This window comes from Myotis nattereri (genome assembly GCF_964212035.1).
Source record: "Myotis nattereri genome assembly, chromosome: 3".
Lineage (NCBI taxonomy): Eukaryota > Metazoa > Chordata > Mammalia > Chiroptera > Vespertilionidae > Myotis > Myotis nattereri.
The window spans coordinates 16,555,027-16,574,705 of record NC_138077.1 but is presented as its reverse complement, the minus strand read 5'-3'; the positions used below and the strand labels follow the sequence as shown (position 1 = coordinate 16,574,705).

Sequence of the window (19,679 nt, the reverse complement as noted above, 5' to 3'; positions counted from 1 at the left end):
TGAACAATAGGAATTCATAAAATGTCTTGTACATTTTACTGAATAATGGGATATAAATTCAATGTTGAGTTAATATCAATAATATATGATTATAGTATGAGGTCTAAGGAAAATGTTATTACTTTCCTAGCACACTGACGACTCACCTGTTAGAAAGTTAATACATATAAGCAAAATAACACCAAGATCCCTTTCTATTCAGGAAGAAAAAAGTAAAGTGCAATGCATTTATGAGTTTGGCCCCACTTTTACATTATTGCCAAAAGTATTGAAAACTCTGCCAATATTTAGCTCTAAAGGAATTTTAATGACTAAGAAAAAAAGACAAAGTCATATATTCATGGAAGTAGTAGCATAGTCTTGGCTCTGATATTGATAGGAATGTTTATTTTAATAGGCAATACTGAGAATGATCTCTAAATAGAAGTTTCTGGGTACATATGTAGATGTGTGTGTGTGTGAAACCAATAGGTGTAGACTCCTAGGTAGAAGGTCTTTTCTCCCTCTTGTAAATAAGCCAACAAGCAAAGGATATTTCTCACTACAGATGCTAAGTAACATTTAGTAAATTATTGTTAGATAGTATCAAGTTAGCCTTCATGTAGCAAAAGGTGTTACACTGTTATCTGAATATTTACCTGAATATGTTATGGGTAGTAGACTAGTTGATAGAAGGTTAGATGAAGTAGATGGAATAGATGGAAGATTAGAACTCCTGTATTTCAAAGTGATGGGTGGAAGATTTTATCTGAACATAACATTTAGAAGTACGAGAAAAGGAAATTCTCTCTGTGATCTCACAGAATGAGAAGGGAGGGAACCATAATGGTTCTCTAGGAATATTAGCCTTTACAGAAGTGGGAAAAGTTGCTTCCAGCAGATCCGTATTAATGGGACTTTTCTGGGAATCAGGGCAACATCTGTTTCCCAGCTGTTGGAGTTCCACTGCGATTACAGCGCAATGGTCAGCTGAAATGACAGTGAGCAGTTCAATAGCTACTTCTTTTGCTGCAACATGGACTAAGTTTGCCTGAGAAGGTGGAAATCAGTAGTGAAGTACAATTGGATGTAAAGAAATTCACAGCGTCAGCTTTAACTGACTATGATCTATGTATAGCATTAAAAAACTGCAATGTTTCCATAATTTCCTGGAAACTGCCATGCTCGATCTGAACTGCTACTGACTTTTCAGTTCAAAGTCTGTGGACACGGCTGATATTCAATCAATACACTTTGGAGTCAATGTCTATCTGTAGTTGGTAATTGGCCACTGTCCCGATTCTCAGAGAGATCCCCTGCAATGCAGCCACACAGTCTCCACCCCCTGGCCCAGGACTCCTGGACCACTGCATCAGCCACAGCCACAGCCACAGCCACAGCCACAGCCACAGCCACAGCCACAGCCACAGCCACAGCGAGCATCAGATTGGCTATCATCCAGGGCCCAGGCAGTATTAGTTGTTAATTATTTTAAATATAACCCCTGCCTATGGATTTTCTCTTATTATTATTTCTCTACAGACTGACATTTATACTTGGCTAATAGCTAATAGTGGCATTAGGAATTTTCTCATGACACCAAAAGCTGTCATGCATTTAATTAGAAGCACTATCTTCATTTTATAAATAAGTTTAGTCTCATCATTTTTGTACCCTCACCATAAATAATAAATATGTGCTGCATATATTTTTAATATAGGGAAGATAATGAGCAGAGACTTTTGGCATACAAATCATACATATGAATCTTCTGAATGTGTATATATTTGTTATATAAATAACTTTTACTTATTAAGACTTCTGGCTAATCAATTTTTTTTTTAAATTTGGCGTTTTGACATCTTGCAAAACAATCTTGTTGGACAAGGTTAATATTTTAAAAGTACTGGAATCAAATCCAAGACTGAGATTTCTCAGAATGAAAAACTAAACAAATTGAAACCTCAAGGGAATGCAGTTGAGAGATATTTTGAAACTTAGAGGTATGTAAAGGATGCAGAAGATGAAAATGGAACCAGAGCTTGATTTAAAAATATAGACATGAAAATCACTAGGCTTCATGGCATTTGTTGGCATATTACCAGAAGTAAAAAAATAGGCATAAAATCACGAGGTTTAATGGCATTTGTTGGCATATTACCAGAAGTAAAAATATAGGCATAAAATCACGAGGTTTAATGGCATTGTTAAAATATTACCAGAAACACTTTTTAATAATGAAGTCATCTCAAAACCTAATAATAGACTAGGAGAAAATTTTTTTAAATAACAATTATGCTAGAATCAATCATTGGGACTTCCATAATCATCTCTCAAGGAATGTTTCTGACGGATTTGTCCATTTGAAGTCTCTTTAATTCCAGTTTCCCGAGGGCATTCACACCTGCCTGCTATTTTTCATTAACAATTAGTTGGGGCAGTCTGCTAATTTGTTCATATGATTCAATGTGTTGCTCCTGGGTCCAGATCGGGGTTAATGAGACAGAGGACAACTGGCTGCCATTTTATTAGTTGGCTGCTCTCTGCTTGTGTCAAGTTACTGGATGCCTGTCACTCAAGCACTGTTGTGAGGTGAATGGCCTTGTGCTGATTTCCGCTCCCTCCTGCCTCTGCGTGTCGTCAGAGGTGATCAGTTGCTTACTCGGGGAGAAGGGCTGTGCTACCAGCAGTGGCTCGGTGTGATGCACTGTAATTAAAAGTGTAAACCTGGAATGCTTCATTTTGATCCCAGTGTTTAAGTACAATAACACCTCCAGCCACCATAACTGGCAACGTTTCTGGCTCAGCTACAACATTAAATACACAGTGAAAAAAGCCTTCAATCTCAAGAGAAATAATGTTCATGCAGATGAACCACAAGAAAGCAGTAAAACTTTGTGCTTAATTTCTTAGCATAAAGTCATTTCACTTAATTTTACATAAAATAGTATGATAGTCTATTTGCCAAGGCTAAACCTAAGCTGAAATCAGACAAAGACTAAGTAGGTCACGGGCAGCAGGTTGGAGAGAAGGAACAGGGACAGAGAGGGGCTCCTGGCAGTTTGTGAAGTTCACAGCCAGAGGTGAGAGGTGAACCAAAGAATATAATGAGAAACAAAACAGCTGGACCATTGGAGAGAGTTTGTATCATCGTGGCTTACATGCTTGGGGGTAAAACGGGGGAGGGTGTAAGTAAAATATTCCATTGCTGGTAGAGTTAGCTAAGTCCCATACACTATGGCTTCATTATGACCTGATATGATCATGCCTATTCAGTAATGACCTCAGGAAAATTCATTCTGCTTAATATGTAGGTGTATGTGAAATTCAATTTTGAGAGTGTTTTTTTAAATCAAACTGTTTTGTTGCCTATGTGTTTAAGTCATCTGATGTTCATTCGTTTGCTTGCTTGCTTTTCAGGCCAAAAGGTGTGTTTTGCTGACTACCAGCACCCCTGCTACAAACTGGCCTATTTCCAGGAACTGTCCAGCCGAGTGAGCTTCCAGGAGGCGCGCCTGGCTTGTGAGAGTGAGGGGGGAGCCCTGCTCAGCCTGGAGAACGCAGCAGAACAGAAGTTGATAGAAAGCATGTTGCAAAACCTGACAAAACCAGGCACGGGGATTTCTGATGGCGATTTCTGGATAGGCCTCTGGAGGAGTGGAGAGGGGCAAGCGTCTGGTGCCTGCCCAGACCTCTACCGCTGGTCCGATGGCAGCAGCTCCCAGTACCGGTGAGTCGGCTCCTGAGGGAGATTTCTCTTCCCTGTAGGTAGGATGTCAGAATAGAACAGGTGACATCACTTAGAAGTGATCCTGTTGCTCTATACAGAGTAGGACAAGAGGTTTTCAGTATGTGGAACACAGTTCTGGTGTTACTATTTATTAATCATTGTGTTGTTTTATTAGTCATTGTATTATCATTAATCATTGTATTATTATTATTTATTAGTTAATGCATTGTTATTTATTAATTACTGAATTATTTTTCTGCACGAACAATTGTAATCCTACTTTTGCTGCACCCTTTATTTCCAGAAACTGGTATGCGGATGAACCTTCCTGTGGAAGTGAAAAGTGCGTTGTGATGTATCATCAACCTACGGCCAATCCTGGCCTCGGAGGCCCCTACCTTTACCAGTGGAATGACGACAGGTGCAACATGAAGCACAATTACATCTGCAAGTATGAACCAGGTAGGATGTATGGTAAACTGACATTAACAGAGGATGTGCATATCTGCTTGTATTGTCTTATCTGTAAGCTGTGCTACCTTTGGCTCTTTTTGTTTCTCTGCTGTGAAACATCACTGTACTCTGCAGCTTGCCCTGTCATGCAGTGTACTGAAGCACACTGTGGGCCACAGGACAAGCTGCCACAGAGTTAGGACCAGAGTACCTAGAAACTATAGAAACTAGCGTCACTAGAAATAGAAACTACAGTCACTAGAAATAGAACTAGGGAGTACCTAGGAACATCTGGGAAGGTGTCTTTAAGAAGAAATAATCACTTCCAATATTAAAGTAAAACTGTGGTTTTGTAAATTGATTTAATGAAAAGTAAACATCTATTTTAAAATATCTCTCTATATAAAAGCCTAAGCGGTGAAATTACCAAACGACCGAACGCCCGGTCACTATGACATGCACTGACCATCCGGGGGCAGAGACTCAATGCAAGAGCTGCCTCCTGGTGGTTAGTGCACTCCTATAGCCAACCTCCACGGTCAGCCAACCTCCTGCAACCCCTCCCTCTGGCCAGCTAACCTCCCACGGCCCCTCCCCCCTGCTGGCCAACCTCCCGCAGCCTCGATGGGTCCTGATCGCCAGCCAGGCCAAGGGACCCCATCTGTGCACGAATTCATGCACTGGGCCTCTAGTTTTAAATATTTAGTATGGTGTGTGTGAAGGAGGTATGTCACCAAAGCACCTATAGATTTACACATCTGAGCAACAGTTCTTTGGGTGATCATCTGGGGAATTTAAGGGATCAAAGGAACATTACCTTATGATTTCATGGCATGATTCTTGGCACATACTCTTCAGTGAATATCAAACTGCTCATAGCTCATTGAACCAACAATCATGAAAAAAAAGTAGGGACGTGTGCCATGTTCTTGCTGTGATCCCCATTCTTTGAAATATGCCTCCTTAATCAGCTTTTGCTTCAAGTCTCTAATTCGTTGCCCTATGCAGCTAATGAGAAGATTACATTGACCTAAGCTCCTGCAGCGTAGTTTCCTATGGAAATAGTAATGTGAATTACTTTGAATAAGACAGCTCAGCTGAATTGATATTTGACCAAAAGAGAGATTAATCAAAACTGTATAAACTCATTTTTAAAAATAATTTAAGGAAGTCAAATTAGATACTTAGGCTTTGGGATTTCTTTTGGTGCTATTTGTCTCCTCAGTGTTTGGAAATACATTTTAACTCTTCTGTCTACTTGACCTCATGTACTCATGGGAGGCAATCATAATCAAGTGCTGCTATTTCCATTATTCTCTTGAAATTACATGATTCCCTTTTCTCATAAGACCATGAAGCACAAGGGATTAGTTGAATTAGATTTGCTCCTCTGTCATGTTTATCCTGCTCTTGAGTGTATTAGCCAACTTTCTTTCCCTGGTGAGTTTACTGTTTATCAGCCCCTAGGTTGCCAAATTCATCATTACCCTTTCAGAAGCCTTTACAAAGCTAAATCTGTTACACTTTTATGGTTTTTATCTTCTTTTTTTTTCTTAAAAATATAAAGTTGAAATTTCTCTGGTAGTTTCTACTTGCAACTGTATGTACTCAAAACTCTTAAACAGATTATATTATAGAATCTTCTTAATACAATATTGTCTTCTTCTCTGAGCTTTTATTTTTTAAAATATATTTTTATTGATTTTTTACAGAGAGGAAGGGAGAGGGATAGAGAGTTAGAAACATCAATGAGAGAGAAACATCAATCAGCTGCCCCCTGCACACCTCCCACTGGGGATGTGCCCGCAATCAACGTACATGCCTTTGACCGGAATCAAACCTGGGACCCCTCAGTCCACAGGCCAAGGCTCTATCCACTGAGCAAAACCGGTCAGGGCTTCTCTGAACTTTTAGATGAAAAATTTGACCTAAGTATATTTGTTTATTTTACTTTATTTGTTTATTTTGGCCTTCATAGTTACATTATTCAGAACACTATAATCTCAGAATCTTCTTGACTTGTTTTGTATTAGATAATCTAGGTTTATATTACTCATGGAAGAGCATTGTAGACATAAAATTATTTTTTCCTTTATCTCCTATATTCTACCTAAATCTTCAAATATTTATACTTTGTGAACTTATGGTTAGCTTTCTAACTTGGAAGGTTAAGTAGTGGGCCTACTTAAAATTTACAAATTATAACACAAATTATTTTGAACTATAATTATTTCTCTAACTATACCAGAACTACTGTTTAATTTGGACTTAGTCTTCTCTTTCTGCTCCAACATACCATCTAAGCATGACTAATCATATTTAAAGTGAATAATTTACTTCTGAGTTTGCCTATTCTCTTCACCATCATTTTTGTTATTGTCCAAAGAGCTGCATATCTATTCTATAGGTCTACCAATGTTACCCAAATGCATTTTTATGGAGATATGTCTGAATCTAATTTTTGCATTTACTAAATTGCACTATATACTCTTGTTCTTAGACATTAAAAATAACATGTATGGAATTATGTTTCTAAAATGTCATTATTTAATCAGCAACTGCATTAAATTAAAATTTATTAAAATTATTTAATAAATAATTTTCTGTGTTAAGATGAGTTCTGTGTTAAGCAATTACATAATATCTGTATTATTTGTTCCACAAATACCAGTTGAGATAGGCATAGAGTACCTAACTGAATTCTGCAGAAGAATGAGTGTAGGGTAGGACTGTATCTGAAACCTAGTGGAGCCTATTAAAGAGTCAGGGTGAAATATGTACATAAGGATAGCAAATATTATTACAGGATGGTATATGATTAAACTCCCAATGAATAGAGACTATGTGGTCAATTAGAGTAGTAATTATTACATTGAACTGATTTACTATTCTGAAATGAATATAAGATGCTGCATATGAGCTTTTCTTTCCATCACTTGACAAAAATAAATAGGAAATTATATTTTTGAAACAAATGAAAAGAAATTTACAGGGAATTTTCTTAATAATTTAATATAGTCACTGAACTGTCAATTTAACAAATAAGACCTAGAAAAAATTAGGTGATAGAGCAGTACCAGGTCCTGGTAAGATTTTCAATATCTTTTAATATCTTTTAAGGGCATGGAATTGAGGAGATCTCATCTCATAGAACCAGGGAAAGAAATAACTCACAAGCCTTAGTTTATTAGCATATTTTAAAAAGAGGTAGACACTATTAGAAATAATATCTAAGAATGGCATTATTTGTATAGGATAGAAATGTGCTTAGAACATTATTTGAATCATCAATTCCAAATGCAATCCATATGTAATCTCCTGCTACTATCATTGTGAGGAGGAACCTAAATATTACACTGATATTAGTACCAAGATCATCTTTGCTTGCTGTTGAATTGCAGTTAGTGGCTCACAGTCTCATGGTCACTGCTTCTTGGTTATCTTTGCCTGGCTTTGTGCCTGCTTTGATATTACTGTCTGTAGACATGCTGTTGATTGCTAAAGCAGTTATGGTTGCAAGGATTCACCAAATGGATGCTTGATTTAAAGATAATTAAATGTTGACTTTCTAGTTAGATAATTTCAAGTAAATTTGGAATTCAAAATATAATTCTTAGCTGTAAGTTGTTCAGAAGTCAAAACTGATGTTTATATGGTTTTATAATAAACTTTTATTTTCATCTATTTGTATTTCTCGTGTTGATCACTACATATGATCATATGATGTCTGTACTTATTATCTAAAGAGATCAAGCCAACAACTCCTGGAGAGAAGACTTACTTTACAAATCAACCAGAAGACACCCATCAAAATGTGGTTGTTACTGAAGCAGGTAATTCATTCTCGTGTCTTTAAATCCTCTATGGAGAACAGAAACTGTTTGTTTAAACTCTGCTTCTAGTTGACCCCAACTTCTCTTGTTGCTTGGTGAAACTGTGCACTAAATATGGGCCTATGGACATTTACTTTTGAACTAGGTTAGGACAACTGGTGCTAAGCTAGTTTTTGCATGCAAGAACCTATTTTGTTTTCTTCTGGTTGGTTATGTAGCTAGCACCAAACTAAGTAATACCCATTACAATCTGAACCTACAAGGAACTTCCCCAACAACGTATAGGAATTATGATGTAAATTTGCACATGCAGTGGCCTGCCAACAGTGTTTTGCTGGTAAATGTTTAAGGATTGGCCAGGGTGAGGTGGGTATAAAATAAAAAGAGATCAACCAAAGAACTTGTGTGCATGTATGCATAACCCATGGACACAGACAGTAGGGTGATGAAAGCCTGGGGCTGGGCTAGAAGAGGTCAATGGGGGAATCAGGGGGGCTTATGTAATATTTTCAACAATAAATATTAAAAGAAAAACAAAACCAAACCACTGATTGGTAGACTTTGGGATTTTCTGATGTAAATACTTCCTGGCTGTTTTCAAGCTTACCAAAGTGACATCGCTGAACAGCAAGGTGGGAAGAATGCAAGCAATGATCTCACAACCCAGCTGCCTCCAACATACCACTGTCTGCAAAAGAAACAATGAAATCCCAGTGCAGATGGCATGTTAGTTAGAAATCGTTTTAGCCTGGCCCTATGCCAACTGGTCAGGAATGGTGACTTATCCTAGCTGCTTTTTGAGGATTGAGCCAAAGACCCAAAGTCTCAAAACCTTTCCACAGGTCATCCAAAATCCATGAAAGAGTGGGGAATACTGTCTCTTTTTCTTTACTAACACAGATGAGGGATCATGACGGTATTTGGAAAAGGGAAAAAATATTTTGTGAATTTTTAAAATTCTTGAAGTCACCTGTTACCTGTTGGAGGCTCAGGAATTGATGAAAATATATGATCTTCAAAATGCGCCATCCTTGGACCTCAGCTAATATACTGTCTCATGTTAACAAAGGAAGTGATATGTAGTTAAATGGATAGTTTGCTTAGGTTGGCCCTCTTTGGCCAGAATTATTTAGATTCATAATGATGTCTGCTTTTGATTGGCTAGAAAATAAATGCATAGTTTTCAATTTGTTTTTCCTGTATGGATATGATGTGAAAGCATAGTGCACTTCATTTTTCAGATGGCTGATTTTAAACCATTCAGAACATCTAAACCTAATTAAAGGTAATCAGTAAATAATTACATTAGGGATATTTCCCCCCTATGACATTGGTGAAATGTTCAATAAACTCATGCAATCTGGGACTTCAATTTTTTATTTTACTGAGAATACCCAACACGATCAAGTGTGATGGAACAGGATTAAAAATGATTCATTTTTAGAATTTAATTAAGAGCAAGTCTTCATGCCTCCGAAGTTTTGTGTTGCTGGGTTATTACTATATCATCAGTTAATATTTACACATTTTGGTGTAATGCCAAGGAGTCTTGCATATCATCATGGCACTGAACTTATTGGTTAAGATAATTATGTATCCGATAAATGAACAGTTAGTTTAATAACGATTGTTATTCTTTAATAATCAGTGCTTGGATCTCTAAATAACTAAGAAGGATTAGTGAAGTGAGATAGCAAAGATCATGAATACATTATGAAAACTAGCCCTATCTGAATAGCAGATTTAATAATACTTTGGAAATATGGACACTGAATAGGAGCATGCAGTATGATTTTGTTTTTGAGTTTTAACAAACATGAATATATTATGTCATTCAGCTATTTAGTACTTAGGGAAAAACCTTGTTGAGAATCTATTTATTGATAATAGTTTTATTTTACCCTAAATTCTGGGCAAACTTTTTATATAACTTTGGTGTTAGAATTCTGCTTCAGCTGTTTTTTTACACTGGCTGTTTTACATTTGTAGGCATAATTCCCAATCTCATTTATGTTGTTATACCAACAATACCACTGCTCTTATTGATACTGGTTGCTTTTGGAACCTGCTGTTTCCAGATGCTGCATAAAAGGTAAATAATTCATATATGTAAAGATACCTCGAAAAGTTTTAAATTAGCCTAAACTTATATTTTTGATTTGCTTTAAGAAAGTTCTGATTTTTGTATCTGTCAGTACCAATGCAGTATATAAAATCTGGTAAGATATACCTTTTCATAGGATTCATGTATCATCTCATTCCATCCTCACAAGCCATATGAAGTAGGTGCCCTTCAGTTTCTATTTTTCAGTTGAGAAGATGGTGGCTTAGGTGGGTTACATGCTTTGCCTTGGGGCTCATAGCTAATGTATGTGCTGGATCTGAATGCTTGTAAGCTTGCAACATATGCAACTATACTGTCACTTGTTTATTAAGTATAAGCATTAATGCTAAACCTTTCAATCTTGACCTCAAGTTGAATGAAAAACTTGATTTTTGGGTAGGTGTACTTTGTAGTATTTTTTCAAAATTTCAAGTCATAGCCTATTTTATTTCTAAAGGATCTTTTAAGTATAGTAAATAAAGCACACTGGTAAAAATAGGTCACTTTTTGGTTGGCATCTTGAAATAGAATGACACATTTTAATAGCCAGATTCTTAGGAGCATTCTTTTAAAAAATATATATATTTTTTATTTCAGAGAGGAAAGGAGATAGAAACATCAATGATGAGAGAGAATCATTGATCCGCTGCCTCCTGCATTCCCCACACTGGGGATCGAGCCCACAGCCTGGGCATGTGGCCTGACCAGGAATCGAACTGTGACCACCTGGTTCATAGGTCGAAGCTCAACCACTAAGCCATGCTGGCCAGGCTTAGGAGCATTCTTTTATATCTGTTTATCCATATCCTTGAGTTAGAGATAAAATTTTTCCATGTGTATCAATTTGTCAATTCAATTAAAATAATTAATGTAGGAAATATAAATATGTATGGAAGGAAAAAAGGAAAAGATGTTGGATTTAAATAAGAATATGTTTGTTAGAATGGACTAGACCAGCGATTTTCAACCAGTGCGCTGCAAGAATTTTTAAAATACGCATTACCACACTATTTAGTCAGGGGCACTGACTTCTTTTCCCTTAGATTGTAAAAAAAAAAAAAAAAAAAAAATGACAGTGGTCAACACAACAACAGCTGTCTGGTGTGAATGAATAAAAGTTTGAAATATTTTTTTTGTCAGATTGGAAAAAAATAATTTTTGGGGTGCTTCCGTCTATTAGTAATTAGTTTGTATGTGCCATGAAATGAAAAAGGTTGAAAATTGCTGGACTAGACATCTATATCATAGTGTTTCTAATAGAAATTGATCAGAATTCGCCCATCATTTTTTTCTTTTGATGTTAATTTTTCTTCTTCATTTCCTGAAATAAACCCTAAAGAATCCACTAAGTTAAAAAAGTCCCAGAGAAACGTTAAATAGATGTAAACTCTAACATTCACATAAATTTAAAAAAGGATCCAACCTATGATTTACTGGCTTTTTAAGTAAGACATTTTGAATAATAATAATAAATAGCCAAGCCAGTATGGCTCAGTAGTTGAGCGTCGATCTATGAACCAGGAGGTCACGGTTCAATTTCTGGTCTTAAATTGTTTTTCAGTATCTTGTACAAAATAAAGACAGTAGTCATATCTAGCTTCTTCCCTTAATTCCTAAGACTGTGGAAAGATGATTTATCATTATGGAAAGCAGTGATGTAGAGGGAGGATTGGATATAAATCCCCCATAACCCAGCCAAACTGTTAAGGAAGAGCTGTAAATAACAAGTCAGCTTGAAAAAAAAATTGAAAAATATTATGTAGATCTTCTCACTTCTAAGATAAATATTTCTAAAGTTCCAGTAACTGAGTTTTCTCTAAAGTTTGTTTGCCTTCTTCCAAATAGTGCATGTTACTGTAGAGATTCTATTCATTCAGAAGTTTTCCAGGTTTTCCCATCTTGAAGATCTATGGAGTTTTCACTGTTTGAAATTCTCAGAGTGAAAAAAATAAACCAAAATAGAGTACCTCTAGGTGCCAGAATTAGCTGTAGTGGTTAATTCATTTGTTCTTAGATGCTCCCCTTTTCCTTTCTTCCAGGAAAGCAAGGAGAAACTTCATCAAGGACTCAACTCCATTATCATCTGAGTGCCTTGCAGAAAATTTAAATTCCAACCTGGTACACATGATGGTTTCTATCATTCCATGTCATGTTCAAAATAATAACTCTTGTTTCCTTAACTAGTAGTAACTCCTAAATACAATACGAATGCTATACAAAAACTATAGTAATAGCCCTAACTGGTTTGGCTCATTGGATAAAGAATCAGCCTGCAGACTGAAAGGTCCCAGGTTCGATTCTGGTCAAGGGCATGTAGGTTGATTGTGGGCACATCCCCAGTAGGAGGTGTGCAGGAGGCAGCTGATCAATGTTTCTCTCTCATTGATGTTTGTAACTCTATCCCTCTCCTTTCCTCTCTGCAAAAAATCAATAAAATATATTTTAAAAAGCTACAGTAATAATCACATCACCTTTTTCACCATTAAAAAAAATATTTCATGTTTTTCATCAACTTTGCTTGATTTATTTTCCTTTCTAGATGACTTCATAGAAGATGTCAACATAAAGATGTGTTGCTCTTACTTATTTAGATGCAAATCTCCAAAACATATATATGGAACATACTATTTTATTAGTAACAAATTCACAGTTAAGTTGAAGTCATTTTACTAATATTATAAAAATATATTGCTCAGGCTTGTTTAGGAAGAATTTCTTTTTTTTCCCTTTAAGGAGTTCAGCAAGGTCAGGTAGAGAGAGTGAAAGGATGGGTAGAAGGCAGACCTGTGGCGATTGGAGAGGGTTCTGTTAAGAGGGTCTGTGGGAGGAAGGAAGTAGAGAGTACGGTACACAGAAACAGGAAGTGGTTAGTTGTGCAGGTGAGGGCTCATTCTCAGGAAACTAGATCAAAAGGAATCTAGAGCTTGATCAGTAGTCTGGAATAGGATGGTGGGTATGCTTAGGAACAGGCTCTTTGCAGGAGCCTAAGAAATGGACATTTTATGGAGAGTTGAAGATAGCACAGCCTGGGGCACAAGGAAATGTGGGCCAGAACTCTACATCTGATGAGAGTGAAGATCAATCTCAGATCTAGGGAAACTCAGATACCCATAAATTATCAACACCTGAATCTACATTGTTTTCAGAGACTGAAACAATAATTAAACTTCCAGGGATTAGGTGTCTTAATTAGGTGTCAAAAAACTGATGGGAAGAGGAGAATAGAAAGGTTCTTATACTTAGGAGAAAAGCACTATTTTGATGATTTGGCATTCAATACAGCATATGCTAATGGAGGAATATTCAAAAAGCAACATTTCAAAAATCATATTCCAAGGAAAATGAAGATTTAATGGTGATTACAATGAAAATGTTGGCATTGTGTCAAACATACTTGTGTGCGTGTGTGTGTGTGTGTGTGTGTCTGAATTCTAAAGGAACCATCTATTTTATTTTATTTTTTTTCATAATTTCATATGAACTGTTTGCAATCTTCACATGCTGGAATCTAGGATTTTTTGTAAGAATTAAAAAGTAGGCTGGTGAGAGAAGAAGGACACTTTTAATTATTTTTTCTTTTTGGTTTTCTGATTGAGTGATATTTTCAACTCTGTCTTCTGATTCACTGATTCAATTCTCAGCTTCCCCTAATCTGCTGTGTATTCCTACCAATGTGTTCTTTATTTGTGTTATATCATTCTTTAACTCAGACTGTTCTTTTTTCATAGTTACTATATCTTTTTTCACGCTGTTGAGCATTTTTATCACCATTACTCTGAACTCTGTTTCAGATAAATTTCTTATCTCTGCTTCATTTAGCTCTTCTGGAGAATTCTCTAGTTCTTTCATTTGGGGATTGTTTCTTTGTCTTCCCATTTTGGCTTTCTGTTTGGGTTTGTGATCCTCTACACCTCTTTATTGTGAGTACAGGAAGGTGTTAAAGGCTGTTTCTGACTAATTAGATCAGGCAAAGACTCAAAGCCTCCAGAGACTGCCTCTGCCTACAAACTAATAGTATTCCAACTTGAATTACCCCCCCTCGCCCCCCAGGCAATTGTCTTTAGGTGTGGAAGAGTTTTTTCAATAGGATGGGGCAGTTGCTTATGCTTGGAGGCTAATTGTTACTTTTAATCTCTTAGTGGCCTCAGGGCAAGGTGTTTTCCAATAGGGTGTGTCGACTGTCTTCCCCCACAAGCAAGGCAAATGTTTATGTGGAAAAGATATTCTCCGGTGTGAGGGAATAACTCAGCCTAGGAAACTTGGGGTGTCTGCCTTCTGGGTTCTATCCCCCAAATCTCCAGTCTTGGCTTCTGCTCTCACAGCTCCAGTCCACTTCACCCTCCTTCTGCCAGAGCACAAGGTGGGTGGCTCCACAGGGAATTTTGTATGTTGGCCCTTTAAGAGGGTGCCTGAATTTTCAGCTGTTACTCTCTGGCAGACAGGGTCCCACTGCTTTTCACAGCCAGATATTATGTGGGTACCCTCCTCAGTTTTGGTGCTCTCTGCTGTAGGGCCCAGCTTGGGGATTAGATCCCAGACTTCTCAGCGGCACTACTCCCCTCCACCCCCCCCTGAACGCCCCCCCATAGCTGAGAAAACACTCTGGGACTTCAGTTGCTGTCTGTGGGCACCTGGCCACCCCTTTCACACCTCTGTTCCTCCTACCAGTCTCTATGCATTCTCCACTTTTGGTCCTCAGGTGTCTGGGTTATCTCCTGCGAGTTTTCTGTTGATTATTCAGGAAGTTTTTCTGTATTTTAGTTGCAATACCAGTTTGTTCCTGGGAGCATGTCCATGCAGCATCCACTTACTCTGCCACTATTTTCAATCTCTAGAAGGACACTTTTACAATAAGGCTCTGAGATGCATACCTCCACTTGGACCAAGACATGCCCAGTTTTATAAGGAATCTCCTAAATTGAACTTATTTCTTCTTATGTTTTTCAGTAAAGGAAGGACAAAAACTAGCCCAAACCAGTCCACACTGTGGATTTCAAAAAGCACGAGAAAAGAAAGTGGCATGGAAGTATAAGAACTCATTGACTGGCCCCAGAAAAGAAAACAGGTTTGTATAAGGAATGGTATCAGAACCTTAGCTTGGAATGGCTTGAAATCTCAGAGGATCTGCAAGATGAACTGTAAGCTCCCTCTTGAGGCAAATATTAAAATGAGTTTTCTATGTTTATTTCATTTACAAAATACGCTGTGCTAATAATGGAGTGAGACATGCTTATTTTGCGAAATGATGCACCCAAACTTCAAGTAAGTGGAATGGGCCATGCGGATAAACTTGCTGTCAACGCATCGGCAGTATGTGTGTCAGAAGCAGTTATTTTTGTTCCTTTTACGTTTCATAAGTTGTAATCTGGTTACTGTAATGTAAATTGTATTGAAATTTACGGTGTGCAAATATATTTTACCTTTACGTAAGTGTTTGATAAAAATGGACTGTTCTCATATTTATTTTTATGGTGTCTCATTTTTCAATACTTGCTGTTTTAATTAAAGAAATTTATCACTGTGGTCAACTGAACTCACAAGCATAAGTATATTACCATAGGAAAAAGTTTCCTTTCTAGAAATGGTTCATCTTTCAGTTTCTCTGCTTTGGATCAGACAATGTGTCGGAGATCTCTTCAGAAATAAGAAGTTATTTCATTAACTGTGGTATAAATCCACACAAATATTTTACTTAGAGGCAAGAATTGTCTAAGTTCAATTGTGCAAGACATGTGCCTTACAATTATTTTTAGTTTAAAATTCAGCAGATTTTGTAATAACTTTGTTAATAACTGTATAAATGATATACTCAATCTAGAACGAAAATAGTGGTATATACATTATAAATCATATGTCTTCACATGTTGCCTATATAACCACAAGTAGCTCGCTGAGGGCTCTGGGATCAATTTGGTCCCTCCCTTGACCACAAAACAAAGGGTTGTTTGGGGTTTGGGAATAAAACTGGAGGCAGATAGCTGCATCGTTTGTCTAAGGTTTTCTTCTAGCTCTGATTTGCCTCTATCAGCAAATGAAGGGGTTTTACAGTTGGGACCAGGTGAGTGGTCACATTGGTGTGGAGGTAAGCACAGTACACTAACATTTCAGTGAGGAAAGAAAGTTATGAGTTAGTGTGAAAAAACGACTAGAGGGCATGGATGGTCACTGTTCATTGTTAAGGCTTTGGCTGGGAGAGTAAATTGGGGCTCTTCTGTCTTATCCCCTGGTTTCTTCAATGCTTGTGGCTTTTTCTTCTCAAGAGAGAGTTGTAACTAACTAGTCTTCACATGTCCCTGTGCTCCTTTGAACCAAATAAAAAGTTCTTGTTTCTGAAGAATGAGCGTTCGTGTCGTCTAAATCTCTCAAATGGACAAAATACACCTATGTTTGCATCAGTACATGAAGATGAGAACAAGTTACTGTTTAAGGACAGTGAGAATGAAAGTGGTGGTGTTAGAGCATTTTAAACCTCAGCCTTTTCCAGACAGTCCTTTTCCATTAATCAAGAGATCTCACTAAGGCAGTTCACAACTAGAGTTGGTTGACAAAACTAAAAGGCAAAATAGAAACTAGTGGGCATTGGCCCCTCTTCAGCTGCCTACAGACTGAGGGAATGGGCAGCTGCATCCTAGGCTTAGATCAGCCCATGTTGAGCACTCCCCTTTCTTTTCTTGGCCACCCATCTTTCTGGGCAGAATGAAGACCAGCTGCTGGGATCTGCCTCATCTCACCAAGCTCCCACCATGCCTGTCTTCCTTTCATGAAGACTGGATGGGAGAAGACTAGACTTCCCTCACTCTCTCTGCCTCCCATGACTACAACAGCTGCACGCAGGAGAGGCAGAGCTGTGGGGAAGGGCCTTGTTGTGCCTTTCATCTTGATCCAGGCCTGGATAACTCTTCTGGCATTAGTTACTAAACCCATAAGTTACCGGGAGTGGGACAATGAACTTCACACTTATTAGAAGATGGTCAAGAGACTGTCCTAAGGGTATTTTAACATTGCAGATGACCTTTGAAAAATATAAAAGGACTACATGGTGTGGATGTTTTTTTCAGAGCATAGTTCTTAATGTGTGTTTTGAAATGCAGGTGAATTCTGGAATAATATCCAGGTAGTAAATCAAAGAGTACACCCTACCCCTGCTGTTCCATCCTTCCTAACTATCAGGAACAGGTCATTGGAAAGGTCTTGAATAGTGTCTTCAGGGACTCTGGCTTTCTGTCCTCAGAATAAATTCTATAATTGCTCACCAGTGGTCGCCAGTACCTCTTCAGGACTTCAATAATGATCATTCCTTTTAGGTGTAGCCCAAATTTCATTTCTTCCATAAGACCAGTCTGTGCTGATTGATCCCATCTTTCAGTTGCTATAAACCTTACTCTCTCCTCTATTCCTTTGGACATATAGACCCATGCAAGAATGTGTTTGAATTAAGTAGGTAGGAATTTTGTCTTCCCAAAGGAGTCAATATATTTTGTGTGGCATGCGAAATTGAAGTTTGCACTTACTCTGGAAATGATCCAAGAGATTAAAGCCGTGAAACAAATTCATTTATTCCACATTTTTGGTCTTCTAATGGGCAATTCAGCTGTGTTTAAATAAATGCTGCGCATGTTAGAAACATCCACTGTAACACACATAAATCAGGAAAAATAAATTTTTACTAGTTGCATTTCTTAAATATGTATACTTATTTTTGAAAGTTTTAAAAAAAAACAGCTTGTAAGAAATAGATAGCATGAATAATTCAGGTAATAAAGGATCCAATAAAAAACTACAATATCAGTAAATTTACCTTTTATTTTGATAGTAAGGAAATATATAGACTTGTGCTTGTTTGCTGTTTACTTAGCTTATTTGAGAGGGACATGCAATCAACTTAGTCCAGTTCTCTGACATGAGCTTAGAATACATACTTTCTATGAGTAGGGGAACCATTAAAAATATGCTCAAGATGAATTAGAAATGTGTTTGGATAGAAACGCAGGAAGACTATTGAGTTTTTGATAATAGCAGTTTAAGCTGAAAGTAGGTAATTTCCAGCAGTTTATTTCGAACAGTAACAAACCTTGTGCAAAACAGTCTATTTCACTTCTTTTTCTAATTTTTCTTTAAATAAGAGAATATGATAAAAATAATGATTAAGAGCAAAGACAATTATATCTGTGAAAGCATAGCTGCTCACAATAAAAACCAAAATGTATTATTTAAAAGTTACTTATTATTGTAAAGATTAATTTAGTTTCTTTGTTTGTTTCTCTCCCCCACAGCATCTCAGTGGCATAGATAAGAATAATGACTTTTAGAAACTATATTTTACAAAATTCTAAATTTCCAAACTTTTTAGAGTGGAATGAGAAAAGTCCCTGACTTTTGTGTTTGGTTTAGGAAATATTTTAATGGAGAAAACTTTGTATCCATTCTGTGAACCTCGGGCCCCGGGCATACACCCCTGGGCGATTAGGCCGCGCACACTCATATCCGAATGATGTCACACCAGCCAGGAACCATCTGTTGTTTTCTTGGCACATTAATGGTCCTCCTGAATCCCCCTAAATAATAAATTACAAAAGAAAATTGTGTGTTGTCAATTGATATAAATATATACAATTTATATTGCTTAATTGATTTGCATAATTAAAGGAGTCATGTTGTAAGTATTATGAAGGGATCTCTAGAAAAGAATTATTCTGCATTATATGCTTTATAATAACTAAAAACTCACACATAAAGTTGATTTTTGTTTTCTTGAGTAGCATTAACTTTTCAGCATTAGACAAAACAATCAGATTTGAAAAAAAAACCACTTAATGTTTAATGGAAAGAGGCAAATCTATGATGTAATTTCTAGTGATAGGTGCACATGTTTTCATCTTAGATTTCAACCAATGAAATGTTTTTAATTTTCATAAGCATTAATTATAACAGATCCTAGTAGAGCTAATCTCATAGATTTTATTTGCACACTAGACACCCGGTGCATGAAATATGTGCACTGGGTGGGGGGTGGGGTGTCCCTCAGCCCAGCTGCACCCTCTTCAATCTGAGACCCCTCAGGGGATGTCCGACTGTTCCACAAGGATTGGGCCTAAACCGGCAGTCAGACATCCCTCTCACAATCCGGGACTGCTGGCTCCCAACCGCTCGCCTGCTTGCTTGATTGTCCCTAACCACTCCCCTGCCAGCCTGATCAATGCCTAACTGCTCCCCTGCTGGCCCAGTTGCTCCCAACTACCCTCCCCTGCAGGCCTGGTCTCCTCAACTGCCCTGCCCTGCCAGCCTGGTCACCCACAACTGCCCTCTCCTGCAAGCCTGGCCCCCCCCCCAAACTGCCCTCCCCTGCCAGCCAGCTTGTGGGGCCATCTTTGACCACATGGGGGCGGCCATCTTGTGTGAGGGTGTGATGGTCAATTTGCATATTACCTCTTTATTATATAGGATATGTAATGTAAATGAACATAATGTAAGCATATAGTAGCATTAATGGCAAAATTGACAAGTATTTTTTCATGTTAATTGTGTAAAAGAGTTTAAATTAATCTGCATTTTTATATATTTAAGTAGGAATTTAAAGCTT

General features: G+C 37.4%; 2 protein-coding genes across 3 annotated transcripts in view; one reads left to right on the top strand and one right to left on the bottom strand.

Annotated features, from left to right (window-relative positions):
• Positions 1-1,951: 1,951 nt before the first annotated feature.
• Positions 1,952-15,557, top strand: CHODL (chondrolectin; the record flags this gene model as incomplete). Its single annotated transcript, XM_081088115.1, has 6 exons — positions 1,952-1,982; positions 3,400-3,709; positions 4,014-4,171; positions 7,909-7,995; positions 9,985-10,087; positions 15,047-15,557. 6 exons carry the CDS (start codon positions 1,952-1,954, stop codon positions 15,129-15,131), a joined length of 774 nt encoding a protein of 257 aa, XP_080944241.1. The 3' UTR covers positions 15,132-15,557.
• Positions 15,558-18,498: 2,941 nt separating this feature from the next.
• TMPRSS15 (transmembrane serine protease 15) overlaps positions 18,499-19,679 on the bottom strand; it is a gene marked incomplete at both ends in the record, with an annotated part of 102,991 nt that continues 101,810 nt past the window's right edge. For both annotated transcript variants that reach the window (XM_081088408.1, XM_081088409.1), the window contains one exon: positions 18,499-18,654. In XM_081088408.1, the coding sequence (XP_080944534.1) occupies positions 18,499-18,654 (156 nt within the window). The remainder of the gene's footprint in view (positions 18,655-19,679) is intronic.